At 42.7% G+C, this 24,049-nt stretch overlaps 1 protein-coding gene across 1 annotated transcript in view; it reads left to right on the top strand.

Annotated features, from left to right (window-relative positions):
* Window positions 1–24,049, top strand: part of LOC134357162 (FYVE, RhoGEF and PH domain-containing protein 5-like) — a 209,189-nt gene that overhangs the window by 19,841 nt on the left and 165,299 nt on the right. The window contains exons 3-4 of the mRNA XM_063068460.1: window positions 21,696–21,795; window positions 22,246–22,304. Of these exons, the coding sequence (XP_062924530.1) occupies window positions 21,696–21,795; window positions 22,246–22,304 (159 nt within the window). The remainder of the gene's footprint in view (window positions 1–21,695; window positions 21,796–22,245; window positions 22,305–24,049) is intronic.

Genomic DNA, 24,049 nt, shown 5'->3' with positions numbered 1-24,049 from the left:
TATCCCTTTAGCCAATCACCTGTCCAGTTCTTGGCTCCATCCCTCCCCCTCCTGTCTTCTCCTATCATTTCGGATCTCCCCCTCCCCCTCCCACTTTCAAATCTCTTACTAGCTCTTCCTTCAGTTAGTCCTGACAAAGAGTCTTGGCCTGAAACGTTGACTGTACCTCTTCCTAGAGATGCTGCCTGGCCTGCTGCGTTCACCGACAACTTTGATGTGTGTTGTCAGATACTTGAATGTTGTATTTAAATACTGTTGAGTTGAATTTTAACATAATTTCCAGGAAAGGAGCAGGAGCTGGAAATTGGTCTCTTTTGCTTTCTTCACCATCAACATAGTTGATCTGATCTTTTACCTCTGCTTCTCTTTCCTTCACTAAATATCTAAACACCATATCATTCTTTAATATCTCCATGACCCTCTTGGTTAGAGTGTTCTAAACAGGCCCTTCAGCCCAACTCATCCATGCTAATCAAGATACCGATCTACATCTGGTCCTCTTTGGCAGTGTTTGACCCAAGAAGGCAACATCTATATTCAATCATCTAGGCCATGCCCTCTTCTCATAGCTACTGTCGGGCAAGAGGTTCAGAAGCCTGAAATCCCACAAGAATAGCTATTTCCCTTCAATCTCCAAGAGTTCTACCATTGTGGTCAGTTCTTGAACACACTGGCAAAACCCTGATCACTACCTCAGTATAGCTTCACCAAGACTACTCTGCACTACTTTGGAGTTTGATTTTTTTTTCCAATTGTATAATTTTCTGTTATATTTAGTTTAGATTTACATAGAAACATAAAAATCCTACAGCACAATACAGGCTCTTCAGCCCACAATGCTGTGCCAAACATGTACTTACTTCAGAAATTACCTAGGGTTACCCATAGCCCTCTATTTTTCTAAACTCCATGTACTTATCCAGGAGCGTCTTAAAAGACCCTATCATATCCGCCTCCACCACCGTTGCCGGCAGCCCATTCCACACACTCACCACTCCCTGCATGAAAAACTTACCCCTGACATCTCCTCTGTACCTACTTCCAAGCACCTTAAAACTGTGCCCTCTCGTGCTAACCATTTCAGCTCTGGGAAAAAGCTTCTGACTATCCACAATATCAATGCTTCTCATCATCTTATACACCTCTATCAGGTCACCTCTCATCCTCCGCTGCTCCAAGGAGAAAAGGCCGAGTTCACTCAACCTATTCTCATAAGGCATGCTCCCCAATCCAGGCAACATCCTTGTAAATATCCTCTGCATCCTTTCTATAGTTTCCACATCCTTCCTATAGTGAAGTGACCAGAACTGAGCACAGTACAGGTGCCCCCTGCTTTTCGAACGTTCGCTTTACTAAACCTCACTGTTACGAAAGACCTACATTAGTACCCTGTTTTCGCTTTCAGAAGGTGTTTTCACTGTTATGAAAAAAAAGCAGCGCGCAATATAAGGCAGCACGCGCCCCAAGCAGCCGCTCTCCCCGGGATTCGGAACAGCATTGCTTTAACATGAGCCTGTGAGCAGCCGTTTGCAAGATGAGTCCTATGGTATCGGAAAAGCCTAAAAGAGCTCGTAAGGGTGTTACACTTAGCGTAAAACTTGACATAATTAACCGTTTTAATCGTGGTGAACGAAGTAAGGACAACGTGAGTTTGGCTTGTAGAAGTTGACGAAGATGATGTTGAAGAGGTTTCGACATCACATGACCAAGAACTGATAGATGAGAAGCTGATGCAATTGGAAGAAAAGAGGATAACAATCGAAACCAAATGGGTAATGATAAAGTACCACTTTAATTTTGAAAGGGTACGTCGGTTTGGGGGATATTTGCAGGATGGTTTGAGTCCTTTGAAAGAACTGTGTGATAGAAAAATGCGCGAGGCTCAGCAGTCAAGCAAGCCTTCCACATCAGCCGCAGCAGATGATGAACCTCGACCTTCGACATCGAGGTGGGCAGTGGTAGAAGAAGATGAGCTGCCTGCTCTAATGGAAACAAACAATGAGATGACACCCCCGTGTTCCACCACCCCAACCCCGGGCCCCGGACAGATACTGTACCGATTCATGGAGAATGCAGCGGTAGCCGGGAGGCACACAGCACATCTTTAAGAAAAAAGCCGAAATAAACATGCTAATTAATTAGGTGCTGCCGACACGTAATTGTCGGCCCAGATAAGAGGCGATGCAATTGGCAATCGGCACTGATCTGGGCCGACAATTACGTCTCAGGTGGCACCTAGTTAATTAGCTTGTTTATTTCGGCTTTTTTCTTAAAGATGTGCTGTGTGCCTCCTGGCTACCGTTGCATTCCGGCATACTTCGCGGCAATGTATTGGTCGGCGGCCTGGAGGGTGGGGGCCACTGCACCACCCAACCTGCGACGACTCAGTCTGACACAGTGTGCTCGGCAAGCTATATTCCCGATTCCTGTAAGTGATACTACACTGTACATGCATTATTTCTACTTTATATAGGCTGTGTATTTTTACATGTTATTTGGTATGATATGGGGGCTTCATAGCTTAAAGGTTAGTGGACAGCGCTTGTACCGTGTTTTTGCCAACAGTGCTTGCGTGAGATTTTCTGCCGAGAGCGCTGGTGTGAGATTTTTGCTTCGGCGAACAGTGCCGGCAATGATTGTGGAAAAGTATTTCTACTTTATATAGGCTGTGTATTTATCATATTATTCCTGCTTTTAGTATATGTTACTGTTATTTTAGGTTTTATGTGTTACTTGGCATGATTTGGTAGATTATTTTTGGGTCTGCGAACGCTCACAAAATTTTCCCATATAAATAAATGGTAATTGCTTCTTCGCTTTACGACATTTTGGCTTACGAACCGTTTCATAGGAATGCTCACCTTCGGATGGCGGGGGAAACCTGTACTCCAAGTGGGGTCTGACCAGGGTCCTATATAGCTGTAACATTACCTCTCGGCTCTTAAATTCAATCCCACGATTGATGAAGGCCAATGCACCATATGCCGTCTTAACCATAGAGTCAACCTGCGCAACAACTTTGAGTGTCCTATGGACTTGGACCCCAAGATCCTTCTGATCCTCCACACTACCAAGAGTCTTACCGTTAATACTGTATTCTTCCATCATATTTAACCTACCAAAATGAACCACCTCACACTTATCTGGGTTGAACTCCATCTGCCACTTCTCAACCAATTTTTCATCCTATCGATGTTCCGCTGTAAACTCTGACAGCCCTCCACACTATCCACAACACCCCCAACCTTTGTGTCATCAGCAAATTTACTAACCCATCCCTCAACTTCCTCATCCAGGTCATTTATAAAAATCACGAAGAGAAGAGATCCTTGAGGCACACCATTGGTGACCCAACTCTATGCAGAATATGACTCATCTGCAACCACTCTATGGGCAAGCCAATTCTGGATCGACAAAGCAAGGTCCCCTTGGATCCCATGCCTCCTTACTTTCACAATAAGCCTTGCATGGGGTACCTTATCAAATGCCTTGCTGAAATCCATGTACACTACATCTACTGCTCTACCTTCATCAGTGTGTTTAGTCACATCCTCAAAAAATTCAATCAGGCTCGTAAGGCACGACCTGCCTTTCACAAAGCCATGCTGACTATTCCTAATCATATTATGCCTCTCCAAATGTTCATAAATCCTGTCCTCAGGATCTTTTCCATCAGCTTACCAACCACTGAAGTAAGACTCTCACTGGTCTATAATTTCCTGGGCTATCTCTAACTCCCTTTCTTGAAAAAGGGAACAACATCTGCAACTCTCCAATCCTCTAGAACCTCTCCCATTCCCATTGATGATGCAAAGATCATTACCAGAGGATCAGCAATCTCCTCTGGTAGAAGCCTCCTAGAAAATCATAGATTTTATGTAGAAATGAATGGAATTAAGAGTAGGTGGCGTCCACAAAAGAACAGACTACCACAGGGATCATTCCTGGCACCTCTACTATTTTATGTCTACACAAACGACCAACCAACCTTTCGTAACACATGCAGGTTTATATATGCAGACGGCCTATGCATAGCAACACAAGCTAACTCCTTCCAAGAAGTTGAAGTACGACTTACAGCAGTCCTCGAAGCAATGAAGCAGTATTATGAAAAATGGTCTCTGAATCCAAATCCATCAAAAATTCAAGTGTGTGCATTCCACCTGAGGAATCGAGAAACAGCTCGGAAACTCAAGATCTTCTGGTGTGGGAAGGAGCTCGAACACCATCCAACTCCAGTTTACCTGGGCATGTCACTGGATAGGACGCTCTCCTTTGCCACCCACACCCAAAAACTCAGAGGGAAAGTTGGCTCTCGCAATTCTGTCTTGAAAAAATTAGCAGGCACGAAATGGAGAGCTAATGCTCACACACTTAGATCAACTGCCCTAGCACTCTGCTATGCACCTGCAGAATACTGTGCACCTGTATGGGGCAGATCAGCCCATGCCAAGAAAATAGACCCGTTGCTTAATGAAGCCTGCCGAATAATCACGGGCACACTGCGCCCCACACCCACTAATATCATTTACAGACTAACAGGCATTGCTCTCCCAGAGATCCGAAGACACACTACAACAAAAATTGAAAAAGGTAAACAGAACTCGGATCCACGGCACCCACTACATCATCATGTGCCAGTTTCCAACCACCTAAAATCAAGGAAAAAGTTTGCTACAGTAGAGGAACTACCACATGGAACATTCCCCCAAACATACAGGATTGACAGAAGCCAGAACCCCACCAAACAATACAGTGCAAGACCCCACAGAAATGTTGCCAGACGGGGCACTGCTTGACAGATGGAAGTGGTGCACTCTCAACAGAGCGAGAGCGGGAGTTTGTAGGACGGGAGACAATATGGTGAAGTGGGGTTTAAAGACCAGCGAATTCTGTGAATATGGCGAAAGGATGCAGAATATTGAACACGGTCTGTGCAACTGCCCACTCTCACCTGATTTAGCTGACACTGACCTGGTCAACATCAACCAAACAACACTAGAGTGGCTGGCTGTCTGGTGTGACAAGCCATGATGATGAGCAATCTCCTCCCACAGTAGCCTGGGTGTATCTCGTCTGGTCTCAGTGACTTATCCAATTTGATGCTTTCCAAAAGCTCTAGCACATCCTCTTTCTTAATGTCTATATGCTCAAGCTTTTTAATCCACGGTAAATCATCCCTACAATGACCAAGATCCTTTTCCGTAGTGAATACTGAGGCAAAGTACTCATTAAGTACCTCAGCTATCTCCTCCAGTTCCATACACACTTTTCCACTGTCGCACTTGATTGGTCCTATTCTCTTAGGTCTTAGCCTCTTGCTCTTCATGATACTTGTAGAATGCCTTGGGGTTTTCCTTAATCTTGTCCGCCAAGGCCTTCTCATGGCTCCTTCTCATGGTTTAGTTTGTAAATGTTGCTATGTGCTTGTGATGCTGCAGCAATTGAGTTTTTCATTGCACATATATAACTTGTATATAGGACAGTAAATTTGAAAAATATCACTCTAAAGCTTTTCTATCCATGTACCTGTCCAGATTTCTTTTAAATACTGCTATTGTACCAACCTCAACAGCTTCCTCTGGCAGCTTGTACCTCAGATACACTACCCTCTGTGTGAAAAAAGTTGCCTCTCGGGTTCATCTTTCCTCTCTAACCTTAAATCTTCCATATTTAATTTTCCAAGCCTGAGGGAATTCACATGTCCTCATGATGTCCTCAGTCTCCTACATATCAAGGAATAAGATTCTAGTCTGTCAAACCTCTCTCCACAATGCAATTCATGCTATCTTGACAATATCCTCATAAATTTTCTTTGAAGTCTTTCCAGCTTAATGACATTTTTCCTATAGCAGGGTGACTAAAGCTGAACACAATATTCCAAATGTGGCCGTACCAGCATTTTGAATAATTGTAACATAACATCCCAACTTCTGTACTCAGTGCCCTGACTGATTGGTGGTGTACCAGAAGTCTTCTTTATCACTCTGTTTACCTGTGACACCAATTTTGGGAAGCTGTGTATTTGTACTTTTAGGTCCCTCTTCTACAACACTCCCTAGGATTCTACCATTCGCTGTGAAAATCCTGCTCTCATTTGCCTTCTCAAAGTGCAACACTTCAAGCCCATCCAAATTAATTTCCATTTTCCATTCCTCAACCTACTTCCCCAGCTGATCAAGATCTTGTTTAATTCTTGATATTGTTCTTCACCACCTATTTTGGTGTAATCTTCAAATTTGCTAACAGTGCCTTGTACACTTGTATTAAATCATTGATAGAGAATACAAATGACATGCCCAGCATCAATCCATTTGACATTACCACTAGTCACAGGTCTTCAGTCCATAAAAAAACCTTCCACCATCACCTTCTGTTTCCTACTGTTAAGCCAATCTAGTATCCAATCATCTAGCTCTTCCTGGATCCCATGTAATCTAACATTCTAGAGCAGATTACAATGCAGAATCACAAATTTCTAACAATAAAGTTGTGCTGACTGTCCCTGTCTATCCAAATGCATGTATTATTATTCCAGGAATTCCAGCTGTCTGACCTGACCCATACTCCTATTTCTTGACTAAAGCCTCAATATCCCACCCACTGGGTTCCTTACTGCTGACCACCTACCCTATCAATGTGTCTCATAATTAAAGATGTTTATCATTGTCTCCCTTCTGCCTCTGACACTGTATAAAGAGAACAAGCCAAACTTGTCAAATCTTTCCTTACAGCTCATACCCTCTAATCCAGGCAGCATCCTGGTAAACCTCTTCTACACCCTCTTTGCAGACTCTACATCCTTCCTGTAATGCAGCAGCCAGAATTGCATGCAATAGTCCAAGTGCAGTCTGACCAAAAGTTTTATATACTGTAGCTGTAGCATGCCTTCTTTGCTCTTAACACCACCATTAATGAAGGCAAGACCATAAGACAAGACATAGGAGCAAAATTAGGCCATTCAGCCTATTGAGTTTGCTCTGTAAGCAGGCCATATGCCTTCTTTACCACCTTATACACTTGTATAACCACTTAAAGGACCAGGGTCCCAAGTACACACTGTACCTCAGTGCCTTTAAGAGGTCTACCATTTACTCTGTACTTTCTTTTTTCAATTGACCTCCCAAGGTGTAAAACATCACTCTTTCCCAGCTTGAACTCTATCTGCCCATATCTCTAACTGATCCCAATGTATCCTTTTCAATCTTCTACACTGTCTACAATGTCATCAATCTTTGTATTGCTTGCAAACTCAGTAACCCACCTGTCACATTTTTATTCAAGTCAGTCATGTATATCACAAACAGCAGAGGTCCCAGTGTGGATCACCGTGGAATACTACTCATCACAGACCTCAGCCAGAGTAAGGCCCATCAACCAATACCTTCTGAGGTCCCAGTGTGGATCACCGTGGAATACTACTCATCACAGACCTCAGCCAGAGTAAGGCCCATTAACCAATACCTTCTGTTTTCTATGGGCAACCCAATTCTGAATCCCATGCACCTTAATCTTCTGGATGAGCCTCCCATGAGGGATTTTGTCAAACATCTTACTGAAATCTATGTAAATGTCATCCATGGCTCTACCTTCATCAATCACCCTCATTACCTCAAAGTTGAATACCATGGAGTAAGCCTTTTGGATGAACTGGCCCATACCAACCAAGATTCCCATCTGAGCTGGTCTTGTTCTCCTGTGTTTGGTCCATATCCCTCTAAAGCAGGGGTTCTCAACCTGGGGTCCATGGACTCCTTGCTTAATGGTATTGGTCCATAGCCTAAAAAAGGTTGGGAACCCCTGCGCTACACCTTTCCTGTCAATGTACCTGTCCAATACATTTTAAATGTTGTCAATGTACTTGCTTTAGAAACCTCTGACAGTTCATTGAATTTGTACAATGAACATATTCTCCAGTCAGAGAGACAACCATCTACCACCACTCTTTGGCTTCTCCCTCTAAGTCAATAATGGATGCAGCTCGCTACTTCATCCTGAATGCCAAGTAACTGGACCTTCTGGATCAGGCATCCATACAGAATTTTGCCTAAGGTCTTACTAATATCCATTCACCACCTTTCCTTTATCAACTTTCTTGCTAAGCACCTCAAAAACTTTATAAGGTTGGTTAGACCTGACCTACCATGCAGAAAGACATGCTGACTATCCTCAATTAGTTCATGGTTTTCATATGGTCATAAATCTTATCCCTAAAAGTCTTCTCCAATACCTTCCCTGAAACTGACATGAGATTCAATGGTTTATAGTTTCTTGGTTTATTCCTAGTTTTCTTCTTGAATAGTGGGAAGCATTAATTGCTTGCCAATCCTGTGGAACCAAGCCTATAGCTAGAGAGGACACAAAGATTAATCATGCCATCAGCAATCTCATCTCTTACCTTTCAATAACCTGGGGTGTATTCCATAAGCCCTGTGGACTTATCCACCTTAGTGTCCTTTAAGAAACCCAACACTGTCTCCTTCCTTATCTCAAAATGCCCCAGCATATTAGTACCCTCCAGACTGTACTCCTTCCCCTCCCCTAACCATGTTATTCTGGCTTCTTCCCTTTCCAGTCCTGATGAAGAGTCTCAGCCCAAAACATGGACTGTTTATTCCTCTCCATAGATATGAAGTGTCTCAGCCAAAATGTGGACTGTTTATTTCCCTTCATAGATACTGCCTGACCTACTGAGGTCCTCCAGCATTTTGTGCGTGTTATGTTGTATTTCCAGCTTCTCTTGTGTATGTGATTTAAGACTTCACCTGCTTCCTCCACCTCCAAGCACAAGTACCCTCCTTTATTCTTGAGGGATTCTACCCTCTCCCTGGTAATGCTCTTGTCTTGATGTATATACAGAATGGCGTAGAATTCTCTTTAATCCTACTCTTCAAACACCTTTCATGGCCCCTCCAGATTCTCTGAATTTCCATCTTGAGTTCTTTTCCAGCTTCTTTATAATCCTCAAGGGTCCCCTTTCATTCTAACTTCTTGAACCTTACATAAATTTTCTTTTTCTTCGTTATCTCTCTTGTCATCCAGGGTTCCCCACTTTGCCACTTTTGTCCTTCCTTCTTACTGGAATATGTTTGAACAAGCTTTAAATGTTAAATGTGGATCTTCCCTGAAACAAATGTTCCTAATTAACTCTCTCTAGCTCCTGCCTAATACTCTTGTAGTTTGCCCTTCTCCAATTTAATACCCCCCTGCAGAGATCTAACCATATAGACTCAGTGTATGGGCCCTCCATTATGTCTAAACTGAGCGGAGCTGCAACATTATCCCTCATTAGTAGTGCAATTCCTTTCATTCTATAATCTTCCTCTGTATATTTTCTAAATCATCTAATCTCTGGAACATTAAGCATCTATTCCCATCTCTCTTACCCAAATCTCTGTAATGGCCACAGCATTGCTGATCTATATTCCAAGTTCACCTCTTAATACTCCTGAAATTTAAATAAACACACTTTAAACTATCCGTCCCATCATGTGCACTACCTTGCCAGACTTTCCTTACAGACTCACTGGGGTGGTAACGGAGTGAAGAGACTCAGGAAAGGACGGATGGTAAAAAAGTGAAGATAGCATGCAGTCAGATTGTCAGGAAGGGCAGGCAGGTGATGGGACTTAGTTGCCGCCAACAGGCTGAGTATCAAATCAATAGGGATGCAGAGTCAGAAAGGATAGCAAATAAGGTACTCAAGTGCTGTATCTAAATGCACACAGTATAAGAAATAAGGTGGATGATCTTGTTGCAATATTACAGATTGTCAGGTATGACGTGGTGGCTAATACTGAATCGTGGCTGAAGGATGGTTGTAGTTGGGAGCTGAATGTCCGAGGTTACAAGTTATATCGGAGGGATAGGAAGGTAGGCAGAGGGGGTAGTGTGACTCTACCGGTAAAAAATGGCATCAAGTCAGTAGAAAGATGTGACATAGGATCGGAAGATGTTGAATCCTTGTGTGTTAAATTAAGAAACTGCAAGGGACGTTGATGGCAATTATATACAGGCCCCCCAACAGTGGCTGGGAGGTGGACCACAGGTTACAACGGGAAATAGAAAAGGTGAGTCAAAAGGGCAATGTTATGGTAGTCATGGGAGATTTTAACATGCAGGTCAATTGGGAAAATCAGGTTGGTAATGGATCTCAAGAGAATGAGTTTGTTGAATGCCTAAGAGATAGCTTTTTCCAGCAGTTTATCATTGAGCCTACTAGGGAATCAGCTGTACTGGATTGGGAGTTATGTAATGAGCTGGAGGTGATTAGGGAGCTTAAGGTAAAAGAACCCTTAGGAACCTGTGATCACAATATGATTATGTTCAACTTGAAATTTGATAGGGAGAAAGTAAAGTGTGATGTAGCAGTAGAATTAGGAGAATTACAGTGGAATGAGAGAGGAGTTGGACAAAGTAAATAGGAAGGAGCTGCTGGCAGGGATGTCAGCAGAGCAGCAATGGCATGCGTTTCTGGGAAAAATGAGGAAGGTGCAGGACACGTGTGTTCCAAAAATGAAGAAATACTCAAATGGTAAAATAGTACAGCCATGGCTGACAAGGGAAGTCAAAGCTATTGTAAAAGCAAAAGAAAGGACATACAACAAAGCAAAAATTAGTGGGAAGATAGAGGATTGGGAAGTTTTTAAAAACCTACAGAGAGCAACTTAAAAAATTATTAGAATGGAAAAGATGAAATATGAAAGCAAGCTAGCAAATGATATCAAAGTGGATATCAGAAGTTTTTTCAAGTATGTTAATTTCAAGTATGTTAAAAGTGAAAGAGAAGTGAGAGTGGATATAGGACCACTAGAAAATGAGGCAGGAGAAATAATAATGGGGGACAAGGAAATGGCTGATGAACTAAATATGATACTTGATCTATTATTGGGGAATAAGACAGGGCAGCTTACAGAAGTTTGTGCAGGGAGCACTTTGGATCTAGTGATCATAATGCCACTGGTTTCAAAGTAAACATGGAAAAAGATGTGTTTTGTCTTTAGATTGAGAATATAAATAGGAGAAAGGCCAATTTTGATGGTATCGGAATGGATCCAGCAAGTGTGGATTGAGACGGGCTATTGTCTGGCAAAGGTGTGCTTGGTAAGTGGGAGGCCTTACAAAGTGAATTTTTGAGAATACGAAGCTTGTATGTGCCTGGCAGAATAAAAGGTAAAGGTAACAATTTAGGGAACCTTCGTTTTCAAGAGATATTGAGGCCCTTGTTAAGAAAAAAATGGAGGTGCTTAGCAAGTATATGCAGGTAGGAGCAAACAGGGACTAATGAAGTATAAGAAATGCAAAAGAACACTGAACAAAGAAATCAGGAGAACTAAAAGAAGGCATGAGGTTGTCCTAGCAGACAAGCTGAAGGAGACTCTTAAGAAATTCTACAGCTATGTTAAGAGTAAAAGTATTGTAAGGGACAATATTGATCAATGTGTGGAGCCAAAAGAGATGGGGGAGATCTTAAATGGATTTTTTGCATTTCTGTTTACTTAGGAGATGGACACAGAGTCCATAAAAATGAGGCAAAGCAGCAGCAAGGCCAAGGACCCTATACAGATTAAACAGGAGGAGATGTTTACTATCTTGAGGCAAGTTAGGGTGGATAAATCCCCAGAGCCTGACAAGATGTTCTCTCAGACCCTGTGGGAGACAGGTACAGAAATTTCCTGGGCCCAGGTAGAGATATTTAAATTATCTAAGTCATAAAGAAAGATTAAAAAGGTTTTGATGTTATTCCTTGGAATGTAGAAGATTGAGAGGGGATTTGATAAAGGTATATAAAATGATGAGTGGCATAGACTGGGTAAATGCAAGCAGGCTTTTTTCACTGAGGTTGAGTGGGACTGCAACTAGAGGTCATGGATTAAGGTTGAAAGGTGAAAGGTTCAAAGGGAACACAAAGAATCTTCTTCACTCAGAGGGTGGAACAAACTGCCAGCACATGTAGTGCATGCAAGCATGCATGTTTAAGAGAAGTTTGGATAGGTACATGGATGGTAGAGGCATGGAGGGTTATGATCCTGGTGCAGGACAATGGGAGTAGGCAGTTTAAATGGTTTGGCATAGACTAGATGGGCTGAAGGGCCTGTTTCTGTGCTGTAATTTTCTATGACTTTCTATGACTAAATGAGTATTTTACATCAGGATACTAGCAGTATGCCTGATGTAGTGTGTTAAGGAAGAGAAATGGGTGCAGTTACAAGAGAGAAGGTGCTTAAAAAGCTGAAAGGTACATAAGTCACCTGGACCAGATAAACTGCACCCTAGGGTTCCGAAAGAGGTAGCGTTAGAGATTGTGGTGGCATCAGAAATGATGTGGGGCCCAAAACTGTTCACAATACTTAAGGTGAGGATTTATAAGGCACTGGTGAGGCCTCACCTTAAGTATTGTGAGCAGTTTTGGGCCCCTCATCTTAGAAGAGATGTGTTGGCATTGGAGATGGTCCAGAGGAGGTTCACAAGGATGATTCCAGGAATTAAAGGGTTTTCATACGAGGAACGTTTGATGGCTCTGGGTTTATACTCGCTGGATTCCAGAAGGATGAGGAGAGATGTCATTGAAACCTTTCAAATGTTGAAAGGATAGACAGAGCAGATGTGGAAACAATGTCTCCCATTGTGGGAGAGTCTAGGACAAGAGGGCACAGTATCAGGATAGAGGGATGCCCTTTCAAAACAGAGATGCGGAGAAATTTCTTCAGCCAAAGGGTGGTGAATTTGTGGAATTTGTCGCCACATACAGCAGTGGAGGCCAGGTCATTGGGTGTATTTAAGGCAGAGATTGATAGGTTTTTAATTGGACATGGCATCAAAGATTATGGGGAGAAAGCTGGGAACTGGGGTTGAGGAGATAGAAATAAGGATTAAATGGTGGAGCAGACTCGATAGGCCAAATGGCCTAATTCTGCTCCGATGTCGTCCTGATTAACCATTCACCTCAATCGCTTCACTTCCTGAGCTGGTCCTCTGCCTAAGGCAGAATTTCCTGGTGGCAACCATTTAATTCCTATTCCTATTACCATTCCGACATGTCAGTCCATGGCCTCCTCTTGTGCCATGATGAGGCCATTATGGTGGAGTAGCAATACTTCAGCTTGGGCAGCCTGCACCTGACATCATGAACATCGATTTCTCCTTCTGGTAATTTTCCCTTCACTTTCCCTCGTCTTCTATTTCCCACTCTGCCTCTTATCTCTCCTCACCTACCCATCATGTCCCCCTGGTGCCCCTCCATCTTCCCTTTCTTCCATGGTCCACTCTCCTCTCCTATCAGACTCCTTCCTCTCCAGCCTTTTATTTTTCCCACCTACCTGGCTGCACCTATCACCTTCCAGCTATCCCCCCCAACTTTTTTTATTCTAGCATATTCCCCCTTCCTTTCCAGTCTTGAAGAAGTCTTGGCTCAAAATGTCGTCTGTTTAGTCATTTCCATAGATGCTTCCTGACCTGCCGAGTTTCTCCAACATTTTGTGTATGCTGCTACTATCTGTTCTTCTGCTCAGCTTCTGCACTGTTGAGCCAAAGCTTCAGTGCTTACAGCTGAGACACTGCCACTCCAAACTGGCCGCTGCATTAACATTTGCCGGTGTTTGATACCTACAAAAGAGCATTTAAATGGTGCTGACTCCTCCCCTCTCCATACAAATTTGTTTCTCTAATTCCCATTGACTGCTGGGGGGCCTATAGCACCATCACAATAAAGTGATCATTCCCTTCTTATTTGTGCTGAACTAATTAACTTAGTTAGGCATTTAACTACTAATTTAATCCCTTCTGCCATATCCCAATCTCCATATTCCCGACTCTCTGCAAGAACATGTGCCTCGTAGGGCCTCTTAATTGCAAATCCACTGTTACCTTCCGGCCCTTCAAGCAGTGCTGTCCCAGCAACTCCTGACAAACTTGATTTAACTTTAGTCTTATAGGATAATTTGTAATGGCAAATTAACCTACCCTGCACGTCTTTGGACTGTGGCAGGAAACTGGATGACTCCGAGAAAACACACGTATTCCATGCGGAGGACATACAGATTCCTTATCAAAGACGTTGGGATTGAACTCTGAATTCTGACGCTCCGAGCTGTAATAACATTGTGCTAACCACTATGCTATGAGAATGAAGAGTATACTGACCAGCACTAAACTAGGCATGACAACCCGCCTCAGAGTACTGAAATGTTACATTTATCCAGTTATGTTATATGGATCAGATTGTTGAACAATCTCTAGTAACATGAGGAAACAAATTGAAGCAGCAGAGATACGGTTTTTGAGGAAGATGAAAAGAATATCATGGACGAAACGAATATCTAACAAGCATATCATGAACAGGGCAAGCACGAGCAGAGAAATAATGTATGAGATCATGAAAAGGCAACGTAACTTCATTGGACATGTGATTAGGAAAGAGGAGTTAGAATGCACGGTAATTATGGGAGATTGAAGGGAAGAAAGCAAAAGGAAGGCAAAGACAAATGATGATGGAGACAGCAGCCAGAGAACTGGAAATGATTACCAATGAATTGATCCACTTGACCCGAAAAAGGAGTGTGTGGGCCATGGCAGTCAAAGCTCAATCTGGGCATGACACCTGATGATGATGATGATGAACCACTGTGCTACTGTGGTCTTCTTATAGCACGTGCCTTAACCAGGTAGCATCTTGGTGAAACCTCTTCTGCACCCTCTCCAAAGCCTTAACCCATCCTTCCTATAATGAGGCAACCAGAACTGAATTCAAAACTCCCCATGCAGCCTAACTAAAGTTTTATAAAACTACAACATAGCTTTCCAGCTCTTGAATTCAATCACTCAAGAATGACATACCACCTAATCAACCTATGTGGCCACCTTCAGGGAGCTATGGATTTGAACACTAAAATCCCTTTGTACATCAACAGTTTTAAGTTCTGCCATTACAGTGTATTGCACCTTTACATTTGATCTCCCAAGGAGCACCAGCTTACATTTAAATGAAAGAAACACCATTTCTCTGCCAATAGGTGCAACTGATCTGTATCTCGCTGTCTCCTTCAGCACTCTTCTGTGCTACCCACAACATCAACAATTATTGAATAGTCTGCAAACTTATTAACACATCCATGTACATATTTATCTAGGTCATTTATAAGTAAAACATCTTAAGTCCCCGCACAGATCCCTGTGGAACTCCACTCATCATGAATTCCAGTTCCATCAATTACTAACCTCTGTCTTCTATGGGCAACCAATTCTGAACCCAAGCAGCCAAGTCACCGTGGATCCCATGCATCTTATCTCGAGGATTAGTGGAACTTCAAGAATTTTGTCAAATGTCATATGTTATCCATGTAGATAACATCCACAGCTCTACTTGAAAGCTTTTAAAAATCAACAGAAGTCAACTAAAATAAGGAGGGGAAAGATGAAATATGAAGGTAAATTAGCCAGTAATATCAAAGAGGATACCAAAAGATTGTTCAGATATATAAAGAGTACATGAGAGGTGAGAGTAGGTATCGGACTGCTGGAAAAAGATGCTGGAGAGGTAGTAAAGGGGGACAAGGAAATGACAGATGAACTGAATAAATATTTTGTATCAATCCTCACTGTGGAAGATATTAGTAGTCCGGAAGTTCAAGAATGTTAGGGTGCAGAAGTGAGTGCATTTGCTATTACTAGGGAAAAGATGCTTGGGATGCTGAAAGGTCTGAAGGTAGATAAGTGACCTGGACCAGATGAACTGCACCCCTGGGTTCTGAAAGATGTAGCTGAATAGATTGTGGAAGTATTACTAATGATCCTTCAGGAATTGAGTTGACTTTATTATTTACATCATATACATGAGGAGTAAAACTCTTTACGTTATGTTTCTATCTAAATTAGATTAGATTAGGTTATGAGGACACGCAGTCCTTTTTTATTCTCATTTAGTAATGCATGCGTTAAGAAATGATACAATGTTTTATCAGAATGATATCACAGAAACACATGACAAACCAAGACTGAAAAACTGACAAAAACCACATAATTATAACATATAGTTACAACAGTGCAAAGCAATACTGTAATTTGATAAGAACAGACCATGGGCACGGTAAAGTCTCAAAGTCTCTCGAAAGTCCCAACATCTCACTCAGACGGTAAACCTCCAGCGCTGCAAACTTGTCGATGCAGCATCCTGGAAGCATCCGACCACAGTCCGACTCTGAGTCCGTACGAAAACTCCGAGCCTCCGACCAGCTCCCTGACACCGATGCACCGAGCACCATCTCTGCCGAGCGCTTTGACCCCGGCCCCGGCAACAGGCAAGGCCGAGGATTTGGGGCCTTCCCTCCAGAGATTCTCGATCGCATAGTAGCAGCGGCAGCGAAGCAGGTATTTCAGAAGTTTCTCCAGATGTTCCTTCGTGCTTCTTCACGTCTGTCTCTATCAAATCAGGATTGTGCATGGCATCCTACTTCACGGATACGATATCAATTCAGAACAGCCGTGTGCACTGTGTCGCGCCGCTATCTTCTCCTCCCTCCTCCTAATATGCAACTTATAGTAGTATGTACAACAGGATAGTCAATATAACATAGAAATACAATTGCATCAGCATGAGTTAAGCAGTCTGATGGCCTGGTGGAAGAAGCTGTCCCGGAACCTGTTGGTCCTGGTTTTTATGCTGCAGTATCATTTCCTGGATGGTAGCAGCTGGAACGGTTTGTGGTTGGGGTGACTCAGGTCCCCAACGATCCTTCGGGCCCATTTTACACACCTGTCTTTGTAAAAGTCCTGAATAGTGGGAAGTTCACATCTTTAGATGCGCTGGGCAGTGAAGATTGATACAAAATACTTATTCAGTTTATCTGTCATTTCCTTGTCCCCTTTACCACCTCTCCAGCATCTTTTGCCAGCAGTCTGATACCTACCCTCGCCTCTCATGTACTGTTAATATATCTGAAAAATCTTTTGGTACCCTCTTTAATATTATTGGCTAATTTACCTTCATATTTCATCAATTCAGTTCACTGGTTTATCGCATCCAAGGTTATCCCAGTTTTCTTTTTTGAATAACAGAACAACACTAACTACTTGCCAGTCCTCTGGCTACAGAGGACCTGTATATCTAGGCCAGGGCCTTAGCAATCTTTCCTCTTGCTTCTCTTAATAAACTCGGGTATATCACACCTGGGACATACCCACCTTAATGTTTTTCAAGACATCCAACAGAACCATTTTCCTTATCTGAAAATGCTCTAGCTTATTACTACACCTCACACCGATCTCTCTATCCTTCACATCCTTCTCCTTGGCAAATACTGATGCAAAGTACTCATTTACGACCTCACCTACATCTTCTGCCTCCAAGCAAGCTCCTCCTTTATCCTTGTACCCCCTTCTTCTTAGTTATCCTCTTGCTCTTGATGTATGTGTAGAATACCTTGGGGATTACTTTAATCCTACTTGACAAGGACTTTGTATGGTTCCTTCTGGCTCTCCTGATTCCCTCATTGAGTTATTTTCTTTCTTCTCAAGGGCTTAATTTTATTTTCACTTCCTTAAACCTTACAAATGCTTTGTTTTTCTTCTTGACTAAATTCATCACCTCTCTTGTGATCCAAGTTTCCCTTTACCTTGTCATCCTTGTGTAGGTCTTTAAATTCCCTTCACGTATCAGATATGGATTTAGAGTCACAAGAGTAATACAGCTCAGAAGCAGGTCCCTGTGCCCAACTGGTTCCATGCTGACCACAATATCCTTCCTGCTCATCTCAGTTGACAACGCTCAGTCTATATCTCCAAGCCCCACCCCTCTATGTAACTATCCAAATGTCTCTTGAGTCTTGTAATTGTACCTGCCTTAACAACTTCCTCTGGCAGCTAATCTGTGTACTCACTACCCTCTGTGTAAAGAAGTTAACTCTCAGGTTTCTTTTAAATTCTCCCCTCTTATCTTGGATCTGTGCCCTTTTAGTTTCGGACTCCCAGTCCTGGGGAAAAGTCTTACCCATACTGATCATGACTTTATTGAGATCACCCTCATTCTCCTGTGCTTCATGGAATGAAGATCCAAAATGGACAATCTCTCCCTATAACTCAAGCCCCCTAGACCAGACAGCATCCTCATAAATCCCTTCTGTACCTTTTCCAGCTTCCTCTAACAGATGACCAAAACTGCACACAATACTCTAATTGCAGTCTAACCAATTACTTATATATATAACTACAACCTAATATGTCTACGTCTAGCCTCAATGCCAGCAAGCTGATTGCTTTCTTCATCACCCTGTCTACTTGTGCAGCCACTGATACTCCCAGGGTCTTCTGTACCACATCACTCAGCAAGTGCTCTGCCATGCAGTATAAGTACTATCCTACCCAAAATGCATCATTTTACACTTATCTAAATTGAAATCTGTTTGTTAATCCTCAGCCTATCTCCCTATCTGATTAAGATTTCTTTGCAATTCATTGTATCTTGTTTCACTATCAAAAAGACTCCCTAAATTAGTATCAGCAAACTTAATAATCATGTGATGTACATTCTTATCCACATCATTTCAGTAAATAATAGAGGTCCCAACACTGACCTCGGGAGGCCTGTAGTTGGAGAATCAACCTTCAACTGTCACTCTCTGCTTCCTAACACTGAGTCAATCCTGAATCCCCTGCATCTAACCTTACAAATTAGCTTTGCATTTGGGACCTTGAGAACATCCACTGTCCTATCTTCATCATCCCCCTGAGTTACCTCTTCTAAAGACTCCTAAAGATTTGTAAGACATAACCTTCTACAAAAAAACATTCTAATTATTCATGATCAGGCCTTGGCTATCCAGGTGATTGTAGGTCTTGTCCCTCAGAATTCCTTCGAGTAACTGAAGTCAGACTCACTGCCCTGTAGTTCCTTGGCCTGTCTTTGCTATCCTTCTGAAACAATGGAACAACATTAGCCACACTTCTGCCGTCTGGAAATTCTTCAGTGGCTAATGACAGAGCACATATCTCTGCAAGGGCCTCTGCGATTTCATCCTCGCCTCCTATAAAGTCTTGGGTACTTTTGGTCGGGCACTGGAGATTTGCCCTCCTTGATGTGCTTCAAGGCTACAAATTCCTCCTTCATTGCAGTGTAGCGGTGAGCGCAGATGCTTTACAGCATCAGCCAGTGATCAACAATTGCAGTTAAATTCCTGCTTCTGCCTGTAAGTTCGTATGTTCTCCCCATGACTGCTTGAGTTTTCTCCGGGTGCTCCGGTTTTTACCCAAGTTCCAAAGATGAACAGTTAGAATTAATAAACAGTGGGCATGTTATGTTGATGTTAGAAGCATGGTGACATTTGTAGGCTGCTCAGACATTCCTCACTGATTTGATGCAAACTATGCATCTCACTGTATATTTCAATGTTTCGATGTACATGTATATGATCCAAAGCTTTATTGCTTATTACCCTAATTTCTTTGACATCCTAAGAAATTACTACATGCCAAAGATAAATTGGAGCTCAGAGTCGCTCCAATGGCATTTAGAGCACTAGTCTCTCTTGTTAGTCATCCTTTTACTTTGTATTGTAATTGAAAAACCTCTTTAACCCTGCTGCCATGTGATACCTCTTTTTGCCCTCCTGATATGATAAGGTACCCCATGCAAGGTTTATTGAGAAAGTAAGGAGGCATGGGGTCCAAGGGGACATAGCTTTGTGGATCCAGAACTAGCTCGCCCACAGAAGGCAAAGAGTGGTTGTAGACGGGTCATAATCTGCCTGGAGGTCGGTCACCAGTGGAGTGCCTCAGAGATCTGTTCTGGGACCCTTACTCTTTGTGATTTTTATAAATGACCTGGATGAGGAAGTGGAGGGATGGGTTAGTAAGTTTGCTGATGACATAAAGGTTGGAGGTGTTGTGGATAGTGTGGAGGACTGTCAGAGGTTACAGCAGGACATTGATGGGATGCAAAACTGGGCTGAGAAGTGGCAGATCCCAGATAAGTTGAACCCAGATAAGTGTGAAGTGGTTCATTTTGGTAGGTCAAATTTGATGCAGAATATAATTTTAGTGGTAAGAGTCTTGACAGTGAGGAGGATCAGAGGAATCTTGGGGTCCGAGTCCATAGGACGCTCAAAGCAGTTGCGCAGGTTGACTCTGTGGTTAAGAAGGCGTATGGTGTACTGGCCTTCATCAATCGTGGAATTGAATTTAGGAGCTGAGAGATAATGTTGCAGCTATATAGGGTGCTGAGGAGATTTACAAGGATGTTGCCTGGATTGGGGAGCATGCCTTATGAGAATAGGTTGAGTGAACTTGGTGTCTAAGATAATGAGAGGCATTGATCTTGTAGATAGTCAGAGGCTTTTTCCCAGGGCTGAAATGGTTGCCACAAGAGGACACAGGTTTAAGGTGCTGGAGAGTAGGTACAGAGGAGATGTCAGGGGTAAGTTTTTTACTCAGAGAGTGGTGAGTGCGTGGAATGGGCTGCCAGCAATGGTGGTGGAGGCGGATACAATAGGGTCTTTTAAGAGACTTTTGGATAGGTACATGGAGCTTAGAAAAATAGAGGGCTATAGGTAAGCCTAGTAATTTCTAAGGTAGGGGCATGTTTGGCACAACTTTGTGGGCCGAAGGGCCTGTATTGTGCTGTAGGTTTTCTATGTTTCTAATTCTTCCTAGTTCCTGCTTAAGGCTACGTCCACACTACGCTGGGTAATTTTGAAAATGAAGCTTTTTCTCTTCGTTTTGACCCTCCATCCACACTAAAGCGGCGTTTTCATCCCCCGAAAATGGAGATTTTCAGAAACGGTCTCCAGAGTGAATAAATCTGAAAATGCCTAATATCCGTTGTTTAAAAACACTGTCATGACAACACCACAGCAACAATGCTTTTTCTGCTTCTGCTTGGTACTGCGCAAGCACTGCCATATGGTTGTTATAACGCGCAGTCGGTGTGAACGGCGTGAGAGTTAAATTGTAAAGTGAGCTTTTTTGACTATTTAAAAACGCTGTCATGACGTGCCGGAACAGATTGCCGTACCACGGCATTTCGTTGTTTTCTTGAACACACCCCCCATATAACCTAACAATTTTAGAACAGACGGCAATGAGTCTGAAGCCAGAAGAGTTAGAAATGTACTCACCAAATACTTTGACCCATAGCTTACTGAATAAATAAGTATACTCACTTTGCCCTGTTTTCTGTCCTTGCTTGTATGGAGGTGGTTTACCTATTTATGCAGGTACTTCTTTGACAAAAGATGTGTAACAGCCTAATGTAACATTGTATGGAAATAACACGTGTTCCCTGTGGTGGAGGTTCCAGAATCTGGAAACACGGCTTCGGAGTTCGGATATTGCCGACTGGCAATGAAGTCAAGAGAAGTTCTATTTCTCAGAAGAAGTAAGGCTGTGGAATTCTCTGCTCCCTCAGCAAGAGAAGTCAGAGTTGTAAAACCATACGCTCGGAGGAGGAAGATATATTCCAGAATGCCAGAAAGATATGGGGAGAAGGTGGAGGGTGCTCTGAAATGTATAATTAACTCTGACTAAGAGGAGTGGTGTTGCAAAGTCCCTATTATTCCCTGCATCCAACTTCCCTTTGCATCACCTTTGATCCTATTTTAGTCTCTTGCCCAGAAGAGTGTCTTTTCTCAGTTATCACGAGCTGGTAGGCAGGACAGTCCCAGGCTAGTAATGAGCAGCATAGTTGACCTCAGTGTTTGTCTTTCTAGTGTGGACAGTGAGGTCCTGGCATTGCGTCAGTCCCATGAGGAGATGGCCTCCAGTGAGCAGACGGGAAACAGTTCCGAGTCGGAGGAGCTGACTACACAGGTAGACCATTCTATACCTAATGAAACACAGGAAGTTATGCTGTGTATTTAAGAGCACACTGGCTCCTACTTTCCTTTAATAACTTCACTCTTACACGCACCCAGCAATTCTTTTCTGACATTAACTTCATAGGTGGCAGTTGATGGCAGTGGGATGTGGGAGAAAAGTGGAACACCTGCACAGAGTGAAATCATGCAAAGTCCACAAACACAGCACAATCAGGGCCGAACTGGCAGTGATTAGGATACATCAGCTGTTAAGGCTGGGACCCAGCCTTCAGCTAGTTTCTGCAGAGTTCATTGTTTGCAACAGTATATAATGGCTCTCCATTTTAATCAGCAAAGATCTGGCTAATTCTTTTTTGTTTTCACATGTTATGGCTACTCTTTGGGAATATTATGTATTTGGATGTTTCAATAAATGTCTCAATGTTTCTCTACTTCCTTGTAGAGTAACACAGAAATTAAAGGATATCACATTGCAAAAATGATGACCACTTCAGAGAGAGCGTAAGTATGTCTCCCTAACAACTGTGAGTGAGTAAGAGTAAGAGTGAGAGAGAGAATGAGAATGAGAATATGTGTGTGCATGTGCTTGTGTGAGAGAGTGTGTGCCAAAGATAGAGATAGAGGGTATGCCTCAGTTTATGCCAGCAACTACGAAGTATGTATCTCTAAAGAGAGGGAGAGGGAGAGATACATGTCCCTAAATTCAGAGGGTAATTCTCTAACTGCAGTGAGAGAAAGGGATGGGGCAGGGGGAGAGAGACAGAGGGAGATGGAGAAAATAAATGAATGTAGGTAAATGCTGCAATATGTATATCATATCTGCTTCCACCACCTCACCTGCTTTTAGTAGAGTGGCCATTTTGGGAGTGGCCCTATTGAGGACAACGTACTGAGGATTTGGCTGAGCTACCCATGAGAGGGTGAGCAGGGGTAAGAGCCAAAGTAAGCAGACAATTCACAAGGGAGATCGTGAGCAATCAGAAGATATTGTGTACTTTGGCACAAATGACATGGGTAGAGAATGGGATGAGGTCCTGCAGAGTTAGGAAAGAAGTTAAAAACCAGGACCTTGAGGATGGTAGCTCTGGATTACTCCCAGTGCCATGGCTAATGAGGGTAAGAATAGGAGAATATGGCAGATGAATCATGGATGATTGGGAAATTTTTAAAATCCAACAAAAGGCAACCAAAAAAGCCACAAGAAGGGAAAAGATAACATAATATAAGGCAGGATACTGTAGGTTTTCTCAGTTATATAATGAGTAAAAGGAAATTGAGAGTTGATATTGGACCACTGGAAAATGTTGCTGGTGAGGTAGTAATGGGGGACAAAGAAATCGGAAATAAACTTGATAAGTACTTTACATCAGGCTTCACTGTGGAAGACAATAGCAGCGTGCCAGAGGTCCGTGAGTGTCAGGGAGCTGGAATGTTATTATGAAGGTAAAAGTGCTAGGCAAACTGAAAGGTCTTAAGGTGGAAGAGTCACTTGGACCAGATGGACTACATTCCAGACTTGTGTAAGAGGTTGCTGAAGAGATAGCAGGTGCATTGGTTATGATTTTACAAGAATCACTTGACAAGCTTTGAAAACCTGCTTCATTATCCACAACACCACCTATCGTAGTATCACCTGCATACTTACTATCCAATTTACCACCCCATCACCCAGATCATTAATGACAAACAACATTGGACCCAGTACAGATCCCTGAGGCACACCACTAGTCACCGGCCTCCAACCTGACAAACAGTTATCCACCACTACTCTCTGGCGTCGCCCATCCAGCCACTGTTGAATCCATTTTACTACTTCAATATTAATACCTAACGATTGAACCTTCCTAACTAACCTTCCGTTTGGAACCTTGTGAAAGGTCATACTGAAGTCCATATAGACAACATCCACCGCTTTACCCTCGTCAACTTTCCTAGTAATCTCTTCAAAAACTTCAATAAGATTTGTCAAACATGACCTTCCACGCTGACTGTTGACTGTTCCTAATCACACCCTGTCTATCCAGATAATTATATATACCATCTCTAAGAATACTTTCCATCAATTTACCCACCACTGACGTCAAACTTACAGGCCGATAATTGCTAGGTTTACTCTCAGAACCCTTTTTAAACAATGGAGCAACATGAGCAATATGCCAATCCTCTGGCACCATCCCCGTTCCTAATGACATTTGAAATATTTCTGTCAGAGCCGCTGCTATTTCTACATTAACTTCCCTCAAGGT

This window comes from Mobula hypostoma, chromosome 15 (genome assembly GCF_963921235.1).
Source record: "Mobula hypostoma chromosome 15, sMobHyp1.1, whole genome shotgun sequence".
NCBI lineage: Eukaryota > Metazoa > Chordata > Chondrichthyes > Myliobatiformes > Myliobatidae > Mobula > Mobula hypostoma.
This window is presented reverse-complemented; position numbering and strand designations above follow the sequence as displayed.